The 16,181-nt window shown below is 37.1% G+C and overlaps 1 protein-coding gene across 1 annotated transcript in view; it reads left to right on the top strand.

Moving 5' to 3' along the window:
• Fkbp59 (FK506-binding protein 59kD) overlaps window positions 1-16,181 on the top strand; it is a 64,563-nt gene that overhangs the window by 9,096 nt on the left and 39,286 nt on the right. The window contains exons 6-9 of the mRNA XM_017629751.1: window positions 9,828-9,975; window positions 10,051-10,145; window positions 10,227-10,337; window positions 10,401-10,538. Of these exons, the coding sequence (XP_017485240.1) occupies window positions 9,828-9,975; window positions 10,051-10,145; window positions 10,227-10,337; window positions 10,401-10,538 (492 nt within the window). The remainder of the gene's footprint in view (window positions 1-9,827; window positions 9,976-10,050; window positions 10,146-10,226; window positions 10,338-10,400; window positions 10,539-16,181) is intronic.

The following is a 16,181-nucleotide window of genomic DNA, read 5'->3' as shown; positions in this document are numbered from 1 at the left end:
CCTCATCGTACCAGTTGTTCTTTCGGGCTCGCTGAAATCCAACTACTTCTTCGGCGGCGGTACTTAATGATCGGGAAATGTGGTTCCACTGCTCGCGTACGTCGGATTGTTGCAGAGTGCTTTCAGAGAGCTGGTGTGTTGAGTCGAGTGGCGAATAAATTGGCCGTCTGTTGTGATTGCAGCTTTTCGACGTTAAGCTTTCCTTAAATTTTTTGCTGCACAAAGGCGGGTGCGTATCTTGGCCCTCNAGCGCTCAAATGTACATTTCCAGCGCTCATAGACAAGATCCTTGGACGCCTTATCCTTCACTTCCGTCGGGGCATGGGCGCAGATGAGCGAGATGTTGAAGAATCTAGCTTTGATGTGGATTGTGGCTAGACGTTCGTCCAACGGGGTGAACGCCAGTACTCGGTGACGGGGTCTCACTCCTACCTCGAATCCAACACCGAATTTGCGCTCCTTTACGTGGCAACTGTAGTATACGTCGCAAGGCTTCACGCTTACTTTTCCTAGCCCCGTCCATCGCATTTCTTGGATGGCGGTGATGTCAGCCTTTGTCTTCCCGAGGACATCAACCAGCCGGGCAGAGGCACCGTCCCCATTAAGGGTCCGGATATTCCAGGTGCATACCCTTAAATAATAGCGGTTTATACGTTTGTCGTGGTCGTCATCAGAAAAAGGGGTCTCATCCGAGGCTTTTTAGATTTTTTCTCACTTTAGCTCGCTCCCAAACGGGTGTTTGGTTGCTACCCAGAAGATACGTGGATATAAATATCCGGACGTTGTGAGCTGCAATTTGAACCGTACGCACAAGAATCGCTTCTGGCCACTCCCAGGTGAATGGCAGTCAAAAGTTTTCCACTTCTGCGCACGGAACCATCCTCCAACGAAATATAAACTGGGACGCGACATTTTAGCAAGTTCCAATAATTTGTTTGGTTTACTTAATGCTTATTATTTTATTTTAAACTTGCTGAAATTTTTATACATATATGTAATACTTCTATATTGATAGTAACGTATCTTCACAAAATATTTTTATTACCAACTAAATGTTGGGAGTGTCTATTTACACGCGCCACGGTAAAAATTACCGTAGATCCATGGTAAAAATTACGCCGAAAGAAGTTCTGTCCCACTTCTCTGGCAACACAGAAAGGAGAATTCTGAGTAGTAAGGGTTATAATCGCTAAGTGCGGCCGAAGGCTGCCTACGCATAAAGAAGTTCTGCCCCACTTCTCCGGCAACACATAATCCACGTAATTTTACAGTAGATCTACGGTAATTTTTACCGTGGATCTACGGTAAAAGTTACCGTGGCGCGTGTGTGTAGACACTGCCTTAAATGTTTGCTTGTGTTAGTATAAATGTATATTTGTGAACGGCTACAAACAAACAACTGTCAAGTCACTCCAGGAGCGGTTTAATTAAAAAACACAAATAAATAAACAACCAAAAATTTTTCCCTGAAAGTGATTTGGTGCAAGCTTTGTGGCAACCGGCGGATTTGAATAAGCAGCAAGAGATGTAAAAGTTACACGTAAGGCGCTCACCGTAATCACTCTTAAAAGATATACCTACTGTTAGGTTGCGTGCCTTCCTTTCCAGCGCCTTAGCCGAGATGTAGCTTCCGCCCGTTTTCCCGATACGGCTGGCTCATTTTAAAATTTTGTTTAATTTTTTTCCTGTAAAATTAAACTTTAGTTTTGTGGAATATTGACGGTTACTGCACCGGTCCTGATTTTTTATTGTTTTCAAACGTCATTCTGGGTATATTGGCTGGCAAGGTTCATAGAATACAAGGTTACGACATCAGCCATGGCCGCCATCTTGATGACGTAGATGGCTAAATTTTTGGAGTCGCCAGATTCCTAAAAAATTATCTTATAAAAATACACTATTGTACTCAAAAATACATCAAGTTTTATTTAAAATGTGTAGCCCTGATATTTACCGTTTGACAATTTGCGTTGAAGCTAGTGCTTTTTTCTGCGTCTTTGAGTTTATTTAAATTATTAAAAATTTAAGTGCGCTATTTTTGATTGCAAAAATTACACTGAAAAGGGTAATTTAGGTTTTACCGTATGTCTAAAGATGAATTGCAATTTCGGTAGCGAAATTTTGCCAATTTTGCTCATTTTCAAGAATAACATCGCCAGCAAATTTCAATAAGCATTCGATTTACATTTCATTTGTCACTATTGTACGAATATTATTATGTTAATCCAGTTTCACGTGAAGTTATAACATTTTATGTTGTTCTAATAAGCTTTGCCACGATTTTATATCAAAAATCCCCATTTGATTAGGATTCCTAAAATATGCTATACGGCAACTATATTTTCTGCGTTTTGTGTACTCTCCTTCCCTACAATGATGGAAACTAACACATTCTCATTTATCTTACTAACACATTTGCAAATTTTGCGTTGGTTAAAAAGAGACCATTAAATAAGGCCATTAGTTGGAGGAAGACGGAAGATCACATGTACACAAATGGTTACATCAGATTTTTCACACTGCCCTTTAGAATTTGATAGAAACTTGTAGGTAGCCAGTGACAGAAATCTCTATCAGTCTTGGCACTCAAATCATTTGTCAAATGATAGTCACTGTTCTTGCAGGGTTCTTCTTAAAATATTTCAGCCAATCAGAACTCACTTCGCAACTACATCATTGGNTTCACACTGCCCTTTAGAATTTGATAGAAACTTGTAGGTAGCCAGTGACAGAAATCTCTATCAGTCTTGGCACTCAAATCATTTGTCAAATGATAGTCACTGTTCTTGCAGGGTTCTTCTTAAAATATTTCAGCCAAACAGAACTCACTTCGCAACTACATCATTGGAGTACCATGTCGTAACCTCCTATTTTATGAACCTTGATTGACTGGTGGGTTTTCTCGTTCTAACATTATATATCTGCGCTCTAATGTTAGCAGATGCACTTTCAACGTACTGCCAATACATGATTCAATAATACAAGGTTTGATAAACTGACAGTTATCTCTCTCGCACCGCTCCCTTAGCAGTGGCAGAGTGTTGCTTCTTTGCAAATTTACTTGGAAAGAGTGTAGCTTTGCTGTGAAATAGGAGTATAAGCTTTTGTGCAATATGTTTATTTGTATATGCATATGAAGCACATTTAACTGATGAAAACATAAATTGTTTTTAAGTTGGATGTTTACATAAATCTCATAGTAGTTTTATTTTAATTTTGATACCTTTTGCATTNAAAACCAAGAGGTGTAAGCGACCGAAAAAGCTGACTGAAGACAACGTGATGACTATGTTATCGTGGCTTGAAGGTGACTGCAGTTTTACCCTTGGACAATTAAAAAGAAAAGAACAAAACCAGTTTAATGTACATAGAATTGAGCACCACAGACGTGGCAAATTATCTCGAGGGCAATCTGTACAGTTGCAAAAAAGTCCATACGCAACCAATAACCATGAACTCGCAGGATAGCAAATTGAAACGAACCGAAAGTGGTAAACAAATAGCATGGAAGGATGAAACAAATTTTAATTTGTTTTGCCGAATGTCACTTTGCCGATAAAAAAAATTGGCCACCGCGCCACTCTACAGCTCCCTGCTTCCAGAGGGACAAACGTCCACTTTATTAATGCAATAACCACAGCTGAAGTGTTACACATAAAAAGGCAAACGGGGGCGCTCACACACAGCGGGGGTGTAAATGCGTTGTCCAACTGTAATTTCGGGTTGTATATATTATAAATTTTTTTGGCAGTCTCCCTTGATGCTTGCTTTAATTCAGCTAATATCGCGACATTAGCTCGCAGACTCCAGAGTAATGTACTTGTAGCTCTTCAGTGATATAATTTTTTATGTTCTCATTATCAGTTTACATTTTCTCATTACGAATTTACGTTTTCTCATTATCAATTTATATATTCTCATTATGAACTTACATTCATTATCAATTTATATATTCTCAATATGAATTTATATTTCCCATTATCAATTTTTATTTTCTCATTATGATTTTATATTTCTCATTACCAACTTACATATTCTCAATATAAATTTACATTTCTCATTATAAAGTTGTTCTTTCTCAATATGAATTTACGCTTCTCATTATCAATTTGGGATTTCTCAATATGAATTTACATTTTCTCATTATAAACTTGAAAAGGTGTACTGTTGGTCTATCCATTGTAAATCTGTGTATACCTACAAGATACGGAAATAACTGTTGTCCTAGTCTGCTTGATTACTTCATTGTTTCTGATCGGTCTACTGTGTTAAAATTTGACCAGATGTCGTTTATTTCTGATCACAATCAAATTTCCTGTACATTTGACATCAATTTTGATCATAATGTAGCAGCTAGTCCACATAACTATCCTGACTATCGTATGATAAATATTGATAGTCTATCTGACGACTTATTCCGCATTGATTGGAGTGGTTGTTGGAGCCTAAGCTCTGTAAATTAAAAGTTGAGCTTTCTGAATGAATAAAAATGTTGCGGTGTCAGAGTTTGATGTGGCAAGGTGCATTTATTACGATACGGTCCAATGCGATAGGCGCAGATGGGATACCAACAAAATTTGTAAAGCTAATTATGCCACAAATCTTGCCTACTATTACTCATGTTATCAATCATTGTGTTACAACCTCGTCTCTTTCCCCGATGCATGGAAGCTCGCCACCGTTATTCCGGTTGCTAAAAATAAGTCTGCGAGTAGTACTTCTGATTTTCGGCCTATAAGTGTTCTTCCTTGTCTGTCTAAAGTCTGCGAGGAAGCTGATGACCGAGCAAATTAACTTGCATGTTAACAAATTTAATTTACTCTCCCCGTTCCAGTATGGGTTTAGGGCAAAGCATAGCTGTTCCACTGCAGTTATTAAAATTCTGGACGATATACGAATTCCTTATGACAATAACCAATTAACTTTGTTATGCTTGCTAGACTTCTCTAAAGTCTTCGACTCGATGAACCATAGACTACTTTGCATCAAATTAAGTAATAAATTTGGCTTCGGGGAGTCTGCTGTACGACTGATGAGCTATCTAGAAGGTAGGACTCAGCGTGTAAGGGTCGCTGCCGAATATTCTAGTCTTAAACCTCTGTGTACTGTTGTGCCCCAAGGCTCAATACAGGACCCCATGACCAATCAGTCTCCTTGTGCTCTAGGTTTAACTGTGCTCAGTCCTCTATATCATCTTGGGCGTTAAGAAATGAGCTTTGTCTTAACAGTGATAAATCCTATGTGTTACCCATTTCTAAATGTCGCATTGCCTTTTCTGTCACACCTTATCTATATATTAATAATAAGTGTCTTAAATTTATGTCTAAAGTGACGAACCTTGGTTTTGAAATCAACTCTAGTCTTTCTTGTGATGATCACGTGAACTTCATAATAAGCAAAGTACTCATCACTCTACGTAATTTAAGAATGTCTGCATCGTTTACGCCGCTCGACATCAGGAAAAAACTTGGAATACAACTGATTTTGCCAATAATCTGTTATCCTCAATGTATTTACAGCAAGCTTAGTTCTCAATCTGCCCATAAAATTGAAGTAGTTTTCAATCTCGTAACACGATATGTGTTTGGTTTGGCTAAATTTGATCACATTTCTAGTTGAAGATCTCGCCTATTAGGCTGTGAGATATCTGAGTATTTGAAGGCAAGGAATTGTATTTTTCTATTCCGTTTAATGTTGGATAAGCTCCCTAGTTAGTTATCTGTATAATAATCTAACTTTTCCAAAATCTGTCCGTATAAGCGACTTAATTAATCTTAACTCTGCTAGACTATTTTTTGTCAACCGTTTATGGAATTATATTCCAGGTGCAATAAGCTTCGTCAATAAATTTTTGTGCCCTGAGTTTCGCTATCTTCTAGGATTATCATATGTGTATCAGTGATTGGCATTGGTTGAACGTCAACTGTTGCATACTAAATCAATACTGCTGCAAAAACTTGCAAGAAACTAGCAAAAGAGGGGAAATTGAGAGAGCAAGAATGACAGCTGAACTTGCAAGTTTTACTGGATTTTTACTAGATAAATTTTTACTAGCAACTATTTGCTAGTAAGAAAAACAGTTGATGGCATGATGCTTTTTTGTAAATCACATTAAGAAAATAATTGTTTGTGGTGCTTTTAGAGTTGCAATTGACAAAATAAACCCATTTAAATATATAATAATATGGAAAATACTAGTTTTCTATGAAAATTGCATCGGAAAATATCAAATTAATCAGCTGTTCATAAAACTAGCAACTTCTTGCTGGTTTTACGTTTTCGTACTTTCTTTCATATTTCACTCATTGGGAGTATATATTGGCTTAGTCTCCGAAATTTGGTTACTGGCAAGTTACTGGATATTTTTTGCTGGAGAATACGAAAACACAACTTATGTATTTATAGCGCGTCTACCATTCAATTGCTTTACACGCTGCTGGCGCCAAGAACATGTTGGCAGGCTAGTTGTGAGGTATGTGCATACGTACGTATGTATGTATGTATGTACATATCAAGGCTTCATTTCAAACAAGCACATGTCGTTGAATTGTTTTTGAAATACAGTATCATGACTTCGGCAAACCATTAAACATGCCTTCAGCAACAAATGAAATGACTTTCAGCAACAAGTCAAATGACTTCTGCAACAAACGAACTGCGGCGTCTTGCCTTCGCCAACCGTCCCAATGAGCTCTCATGCTTTCGGCAACCGTCCAAATGCAGTACCGTGCTTTCGGCAGTCGATCAAATATGGCGGTTGCTGGTTTCGTGCACGATCATTCGGAGTACAGGTTTGCCGAAGTCAATATCAGTATGAGCTGTTATAAGTATCGTTCACTTGTGGTGGCTGTATTTGCAAGACAGCACGCTTTGCGCTGGTGTTCGTTCATCCCCCGTTTTTAACGTGAGTAGGCTTAAAGTCACAAAAACAGCACCCTTTGCCAATCTCTGATGTGNTCGCTATCTTCTAGGATTATCATATGTGTATCAGTGATTGGCATTGGTTGAACGTCAACTGTTGCATACTAAATCAATACTGCTGCAAAAACTTGCAAGAAACTAGCAAAAGAGGGGAAATTGAGAGAGCAAGAATGACAGCTGAACTTGCAAGTTTTACTGGATTTTTACTAGATAAATTTTTACTAGCAACTATTTGCTAGTAAGAAAAACAGTTGATGGCATGATGCTTTTTTGTAAATCACATTAAGAAAATAATTGTTTGTGGTGCTTTTAGAGTTGCAATTGACAAAATAAACCCATTTAAATATATAATAATATGGAAAATACTAGTTTTCTATGAAAATTGCATCGGAAAATATCAAATTAATCAGCTGTTCATAAAACTAGCAACTTCTTGCTGGTTTTACGTTTTCGTACTTTCTTTCATATTTCACTCATTGGGAGTATATATTGGCTTAGTCTCCGAAATTTGGTTACTGGCAAGTTACTGGATATTTTTTGCTGGAGAATACGAAAACACAACTTATGTATTTATAGCGCGTCTACCATTCAATTGCTTTACACGCTGCTGGCGCCAAGAACATGTTGGCAGGCTAGTTGTGAGGTATGTGCATACGTACGTATGTATGTATGTATGTACATATCAAGGCTTCATTTCAAACAAGCACATGTCGTTGAATTGTTTTTGAAATACAGTATCATGACTTCGGCAAACCATTAAACATGCCTTCAGCAACAAATGAAATGACTTTCAGCAACAAGTCAAATGACTTCTGCAACAAACGAACTGCGGCGTCTTGCCTTCGCCAACCGTCCCAATGAGCTCTCATGCTTTCGGCAACCGTCCAAATGCAGTACCGTGCTTTCGGCAGTCGATCAAATATGGCGGTTGCTGGTTTCGTGCACGATCATTCGGAGTACAGGTTTGCCGAAGTCAATATCAGTATGAGCTGTTATAAGTATCGTTCACTTGTGGTGGCTGTATTTGCAAGACAGCACGCTTTGCGCTGGTGTTCGTTCATCCCCCGTTTTTAACGTGAGTAGGCTTAAAGTCACAAAAACAGCACCCTTTGCCAATCTCTGATGTGTATGTATCAGAGTTGTGAAAAATGCATTAAATTTTTTAATGCATAGCATTTTAATGTAAATGAAAAAGATTAATGCATTAATTTTTGATATTTAATGTAAATGAAAATTTCAATGCATTAATGCTAATGATTTTTTTTGTTGTATTAACATTAAAATGTTTAAATGAATGCTATTGCAATAATTTATTGCATTAAAATTATAACAAGCATTAAAAACCCAATAACTAATTTTATTTTGAAGTAAAAATTCTTTGCTAACGTTGAGGGTAGAATTTTAAGGTCAAAAAAGATAGTGACGGACGTTAAGGCTGGTTTTCACTATGTCAAATCACATTGTCAAATGTAGCTAAAAAACGGTTTATTGATTGATTTAGATCAAAGTAGGTGCTCAGTCGTGTACATGCGCTGCTAAACTGGCTATCTGTCCGTTTTTGGCTCATACTTAATATATGTAATCGGTATGCATCAACAATCAACATAAAAATCTACAAAAGCACTCTGGCATGCACATTGGCTTTCATTTTCATAAAACATCTTACAATGTTTAGAAGAACTGTTCTACAAATACACATAATATAATGAACCTGAAAAAACTATTAGTAATTATTCTAAGTCCTTCCAAAAGAGATTATTTATTTTTACTAGAAAAAAATTTAATGGTTTTTAATAATGCAAACGAGCAAAGGTATTAAACATTTTAGTGCATTAAAATTTTTTCATTAACATTAGTTTGGATAATTTAATGAAAAAAAAAAATTCTTTAGCATTACATTTTTCAGAATTAATGCATTGAAATATTCATTTGCATTAAATTTCATAAATTAATGCATTAATCTTTTACATTTACGTTGTTGCTTTAAATGCCATTAATGCATTACAAAATCAATGCATTTTTCACAACTGTGGTATGTATGTATCTACACATGTTTACATTGGTCTTGTGCTTTTATTTAGGTAAAAATGTTAGTTTTTAATCTTTGGATTAGTTATATTTTTTTGTTCTTTTATTTTGAATCTCTTATTTTATTTATTTATTTTTTACTTATTGTGTTTCTTTCGTTGCTTTATGTTTGTGCTTTATAATTACTGTTGTACTATAAAAGAGCTTTAAGATCTTATTGTACTAATGAATTTGTTTAATAAATGAAATTAAATGAAAATATAAACCCCAAAAATCAGAGCGCCAGAAACCTTGTGCAAAATTAAAGAAAATTCTGCAATTTTTTAGTAAAATATTGAGCTTTTGAATTGCACTGTTAAAAGTTGAGTATGCAGTTCTAGTATAATAAAGTGCCAAGTTTCAGGTAGCTAGGACTTACCAATGATTTTAGAAAATTTTTTTTGTTGAACTTTCTCCATATAAAAAAAATTTCGATTATTTTTTTTTTATGTGGAGAAAATTAACGACACCCTTGAACAAAAAAAAAAAATCCAAAAATTATTGGTAAGTCCTAGCTACCTCAGACTTGTACATTATGTTACCAAAATTGAATGGGCTAAAAAACTGCATATTCAGTTTATTTCTAAAGAGTGTAATTAAAAAGTGTAATATTTTGATGAAATTTTGCAGAATTTTTATTAATTTTGCACAAAGTTTGGAGCTCACATTTTTGGGGTCCTGGTCGTAGAATTAACCATACTTTTATAAAAAAAATTCGAAAAATAAAATAATTCAAAAACAGTTGCCCGTTTTGCAATCGCTGTACCTAAACTTTATTGATTGACTGTATGATCTTCGTGAGTCTACTTTTTACTTTAACACATATTTGATTTTTTCAGGGCATGGAAGAATGGAAATTATCTGATGAGGAAAGAGTGCATCATGCTGAATTGTATAAAGCTAAGGGAACAAAATACTTCTCAAAACAAAATTTTTCTTTAGCGACTAAAATGTACAAAAAGGCTACAGATATTATTTCAGAAATTGGTAAGCAAACATGTGTTCCAAGTTAAATGTGGAATCAACTTCATTAAGAAAAACTTTTACTTAACATATTTACAGATAATGGGAACTCAAAAAAACTGAAGATAGCTTTGAACAGCAATATAGCTTTATGTTACCAGAAAACGAATGATTACTTTGAAGGCAAGCAAGCAGTAAGTATTGTTAATTTCCTATGTATACCATGCGTACATATGTAGGTTTAACCTATTTAATAAAAAAAAATTTGTTTATAGTGCAATGAAGCTCTCAAATTGGATCCCATTAACATCAAAGCACTTTACCGTCGTGGGCAATGTAATGTTGCTATAAACGATTTTAAAGAAGCCTTAGATGATTTTCAAAAAGTATTTGTTGGCTTATCTTAATTGTGCACTTAAATTTTCTAAAAAACTTTGCATTATTTGAAGGTAATAGAATTGGAACCTACCAACAAAGCTGCTATAAACCAAATACAAATTTGCAAACAAAAAATTAGAGAAGCCAACGACAAAGAGAGAAAGATTTATGCCAACATGTTCAAAAAGTTATCAGCTGCCGACAAAGAGGTATAATACTTAAATATTGTTTACATATTTCACAGTTCGACATGAAAATTGCACATTAGATAAGGCTACCCATTTCTAATAGATTTTGAGGTGCCGAATTCTAATTTGAATTCATAATTGCGCTATTACATAATTTTTTTTAAACATCCTAACCTATAAAAGCGAAAAATTTGATTTTGGCCTATTTTAGAGGTAACTTAGCATTCCGACGGTTTTGTTTCTCTAAAAGCTATTTAAAGCATTTTTAAGAATATCATATGCTGTTGTGCCTGCTCGAATATTTTTTTTAGCCGAGAAATTTTAATTTTGAAAATTTCCAAATACTACGGTGTATTTTCCAAAGGCTATAAACAAGGGACAATGTGAAATTATCTCAATTCTAATGAAAAAATATATATGTATTCGAGCAAACCTTATGGCATTTATCTTTAATTTTTTCTGAGAAAGGTATGAATTTAGCAATACCTTAAAACCCCTTGTTTTAAAACTTAATAATTTTAATAATTAAAATTAAAAAGTCGCACAATTGCCGCAGTCCTGTAGCTCGTTTCTGTAACTCTTCTCTACCGATTATTTCTCTACTGGTAGAGAATATACGTCATTCTCTATTGATCATTAGATAATTGTTACAGAAACGAGCTACTGATTTATAAAAACATACAGTGAACTCAAGGTACATTAAAAACAGGTAGAAACCAATTTGACTTCAAACATTCAAAATTGAAAGTTTTCGGGAGTGTAAAAAACGTGATGAGCATATGGAGTGAAAAATAAAAAATTACATTTGAATCATGATACAATTATTTAGAGGTAGTTTCACTTGTTATTCGGCATTGCTCCCATTTGACGTAAACTGTGACATTTTCTTTTAAATTGAAGCTACCATATTCTTTGAAGAAATTAAAAAGGAGTTTTTTTACTTAAAAAATATTTCAAAAAAATTATTTTAAAAATTGTTAGAAAATATATTTTGAGCATCATTTTATAGCGAACTTTTAGTGATTTATTTCTTAAATTAAATATAAAACGGAATACAAGTAAAATACTTGTATTACATTGTGCAAATAGAGAATCTGTTTGTTTTTGCAATTATTTTCATCATTATTTAGTACGATTAGCTTCATATTTCGGGATGGCCACGTGCATGGTAACTTCACAAAGGTGTTGTTTGTTTGTTCCAACCAGTTTTCGGCAGAACATTTTCAGCCTCGGGACGGATGTGCCCAATTGAAGCGACACGCGGCACCAGCAGCAGTAGAGCGAGTAGTTTGTCTGTCTATAAACTATAACAAGGAGCTCTAAGAATTAGGAAGTTGTATTACCTCCCTCTTGCCGGCCGCTGTGGTGTAGTGGTAAGCAGTGCGCGCTTCCACTCCGCAACGCCTGGGTTCAAACCCTGGTCAAAGCAACATCGCAAAAAATATAGAAAAAGGTTTTTTCTTAACAGCGGTCGGCCCTCGGCAGGCAATGGCAAACCTCCGAGTGTATTTGTGTCATGAAAACAGCTTCTCATAAAAATACAATCGCCGTTCGGAGTCGGCGTAAAACGGTAGGTCCCTCCGCTTTGTGTGACAACATCAAGGCGCACGCCACAAATCGGAGGAGAAGCTCGGCCAAACACTAACATATGTGTAAGCGCCAATCTATTATTATTATTATTATTATTACCTCCGACTACATCATGCGTTATCACAAATAAGTTTATGCTTCCATTGTGCTTTCATTGACGGTAAGCTACTTTTTAATTCCATTCCATTGTTCATATTTCCACTAAAAAAGATCCAAATTAAAGCAGCATTCTAATATCTAAATTTCTTAAAGAGCCAGACTATATTGCAGTGTAACACTGCAGATACCAAATATTTTTGCCGTAAGGTAATTTAAGGTGTTTTAAATCAATACACACTTTTTAACAGCTCTGCTATTACGATGAAATAAGTAAATTTACCTTGCGAGTTATTATTTTTTAATGCATAAAAAATTCCTTAAAAAATATTAAAATTTCAAAAACAATAATTTGTTGAGGTGGCAGTGCTACTTGAGCAATTTACGAAAAGTACAAACGTCATAAGCACAGTTTATGTCAAAAAATTTCAAAGGGAAACTACGTTCTTTTTTTGAAATGTTTTGTAAGAAGAACTTTCTCTCGCTCTAATTTTATCAATGCCACTCCCACCCTACTCCCAAAAACAGTAATATTTTTTTCCCAAATTTTTTTGCAGGTTTTAAGAACACTTAAATTTTAGTAGTGAAATTTTTACTTTTTAAATTTGAAGAAATGTTTGTTCTTCATTCGCTGGCGACAAAAAGACAAAATGGGTGGACTACAGAAATTTAATGTAGGCTAAAGAGATGAAGTTTCCTTAAATGCCGAAATGTATTTGTCGATATTCGTGTAGACCTATTGATTCTGTCAAGGCGCTGTAAAGTAAAGCGCGCAATGGTTGTGGTAAATGATACTACGTTTATTCGTAAGCTATTTGCAAATAAAAATAATTTGCAATTACCTAAATCACTGTTTATTCGATGGTGAAAAATTCTTTTTTAATATTGCCTGATTACAAAAAGGCAATAATATGACCGCCGCCGATGTCGGCCGCTGTGGTGTAGTGGTAAGCAGTGCGCGCTTCCACTCCACAATGCCTGGGTTCAAACCCTGGTCAAAGCAACATCGCAAAAATATAAAAAAAAAGGTTTTTTTCTTAACAGCGGTCGTCCCTCGGCAGGCAATGGCATCCCTCCGAGTGTATTTCTGCCATGAAAAACAGCTTCTCATAAAAATACAATCGCCGTTCGGAGTCGCCGTAAAACTGTAGGTTGTTGTTGTTGTTGTTGTTGTTGTTGTAGCGGCTACAACAACCCCGCCCAGGACGGTTGGTATCTCAGTCGTTGTCGTCAAGTTCCACTAACGGCAACCCTAGGAAGCGTGCAGCTTCTGTGGGGTTTGTCCACAGGGACAAGGCCGTTAGGGTTGTCGGGTTTTCCGGGCATGCGAAGAGATGTTTCGAGTCATGTGGGGTCTCTCCGCATGCCGGACACTCATTCGGCACATCCTCATTCAACCTACTCAGGTAGGAGTTCAACCTGCTGCAGTAGCCGGGGCGAAGTTGTGCAAGTGTTGTGCGAGTCTCCCGAGGCAGATGAAGCTCCGTCTCGTCTATGTCTGGGGGTGGTATGCCTAGAACGGCATTCACAGGTCTAGAGTCTACATAACTCGAGACTGAGTCCCTGTGAATGCCGTTCAGGGCCTGTCGGTAAGCTGTCGGGTCCAGAGGTTGCTTGATGAACCTCTGGACTTCGTCTGTCAGTTCATATAGATGCCTCCTGACGTGCCTAGGCGAGGGCTCCTCTGCAAGCAGCTGTCTGCTTGGGTGGCCACTTCTGTGGCTCCCGATCAGGAACTGCTTGCAGAGCATTATATTGTGCTCCTTTACGGGGAGCATTTGCGCCTCGCCGTGTTGATGGTGTTCCGGCGACATCAGGAGGCATCCTGTCGCTGTCCTTAGTGCGGTGTTCTGTACAGTCTGTAGCTTCGTCCACCGCGTCCTACTAGTCCCTGGCGACCACACTGGCGCTGCGTAGTTCAAAACCGGCCGGCCTATTGCCTTGTATGTTGCCAGCAACGTTTCTTTGTCTTTGCCCCAAGTACTGCCGGCTAGCGACTTGAGGACCTTGTTGCGGCTCTGTACTTTATTGACAATAGCGGTTGAGTGCGCAGAGAAGGAGAGCAGGCTGTCGAATGTTACTCCGAGTATTTTGGGGTTATTCACCGTCGGAATTGGTGTGTCATCGACGTGAATCCCCAGCGGTAGCCTGACCTCCTTCGTCCAGGTTGTGAACAGGGTCGCGGAGGATTTCGTAGGGGAGAGGGCTAGACACTTTGCAGTGAAGAAGCGAGAAAGTTCGGAGAGATACCCGTTTACTTTCGAACACAGGTCATCAATTCCATTCCCAGTCGCCATGATCGAGCAATCGTCGGCATAAGAGACAATCGAGACTCCCTCTGGTGGTTGAGGGAGCTTTGAAATGTAAAAGTTAAACAGTAGCGGGGAAAGGACACCACCCTGAGGAACCCCCTGTTTTATTTTTCGCTGTTTACTCGTCTAACCCCGTTTAGGTCGGCGAAGTATCTCAGAAGTTTTCTGTCCATAGGGCTACATTCACTACGTAAAACTGTAGGTCCCTCCGCTTTGTGTGACAACACCAAGGCGCACGCCACAAATCGGAGAAGAAGCTCGGTCAAACACTAACATATCTGTAAGCGCCAATCTATTATTTATTATTATTATTAATAATATGACCATCGAAAACGAAAATAAAGTAAAAAATGGCAACGTCTTGATTATAAAAAGGCAATAAGATAACCATCGAAAAAAATAAACCTAAGAATGGCGGAGTCTTGTGCTTATTTGCAAATAGTACCACTAATCAATACTTATCTGCGTGATTTATTTATTTGCAAATAAAAAATTAACTCAGCGTTTATACGGAAAAGTTTACCATTTTGAAAATTATTATTTGCAAATAATTCGTGCGTATAAACTCAGTATGAGTCAACAAAGGTATTTAGGTATTGACCTCAGCAGCATAATCCTGCAGTGGAATTCTGACAATTGCTACGCTAAATCTCCATCGCTAAAACTCTCTAAATGAGCAGCCGTGGTGCCTTAAGGTACGCAATATGAAAAAAAAACAGAAGGAATGTGTAATCAGGCAAATGAAGCAGCATGAGGGGAATGTAAACGTTGCATGTTGTTAAGCGCGCTAGAATCCGGCTGCTGGTGTTTCCGAATGAGACTTTGACGCAATATAATATTAGTGAAAGTGAGTCACTGCATATTGCGAATTCTCCAATACTCTCTTGTGCTATTTGGATGGCCTTTAAAATGGCTATCATTTCCCTTGAGTACACAGAGCTATAAGGAGGGAGAAGAGCTATATGTGTGACGTTTGACTCTGTTGTGACGCTGAAGCTTACGATTTCATTGTGCTTTGAGCCGTCAGTATATAAGAATGTACGGTCATTTAGTTCTTTTATTTCTAGAAAGCAATAGCCAACCCTAGCGATTCCAGCTTTTACCCGTCGCTTATACGAAATACGCTGTTATCAATATATCCCAAAATAATCCTCATATGGGTACCCGGTCATGTAAACATAACTGGAAATGAGCTCGCAGACGAATCGGCTAAATTTGCTTGCAATGCACCAGTATTTTTAGAACAAAACCTTAACGACAATGACATAAAACTATTCTTCAAAAAGTATTACCTACAGAAACAAGCAAACCAATGGCAACTAACATCTTCTTGGTACCGAAACATAAATCACAACAAACTGAACGCCAGACACTATCTAAAATCATGCTACGACAGCCAAATATCTAAACTTGACATTACAAAATTGTTTCGCCTTAGGCTTGGTCATACCAAACTAACGCACAGCTTTCTAATAGAACGTTCAGAATTTACCTTTTGTCGGTTTTGCAACTCTCTATCAGAACTAACCATCGAACACATTCTGGTAGACTGTTCCCATTTCAGGCATCAACGCACTAGAATACAAAGAAACTCGAACCTTTTAGAAAGTTTAACAAACCCAAGTACAGACGGCATCAAACAAATAATCCAATTCCTAAAACTATG

The sequence above is a fragment of the Rhagoletis zephyria genome, unplaced genomic scaffold (assembly GCF_001687245.7).
Source record: "Rhagoletis zephyria isolate East Lansing unplaced genomic scaffold, Rhagoletis_zephyria_1.1 Rzeph_scaffold_00005, whole genome shotgun sequence".
Classification (NCBI taxonomy): domain Eukaryota; kingdom Metazoa; phylum Arthropoda; class Insecta; order Diptera; family Tephritidae; genus Rhagoletis; species Rhagoletis zephyria.
This window is presented reverse-complemented; position numbering and strand designations above follow the sequence as displayed.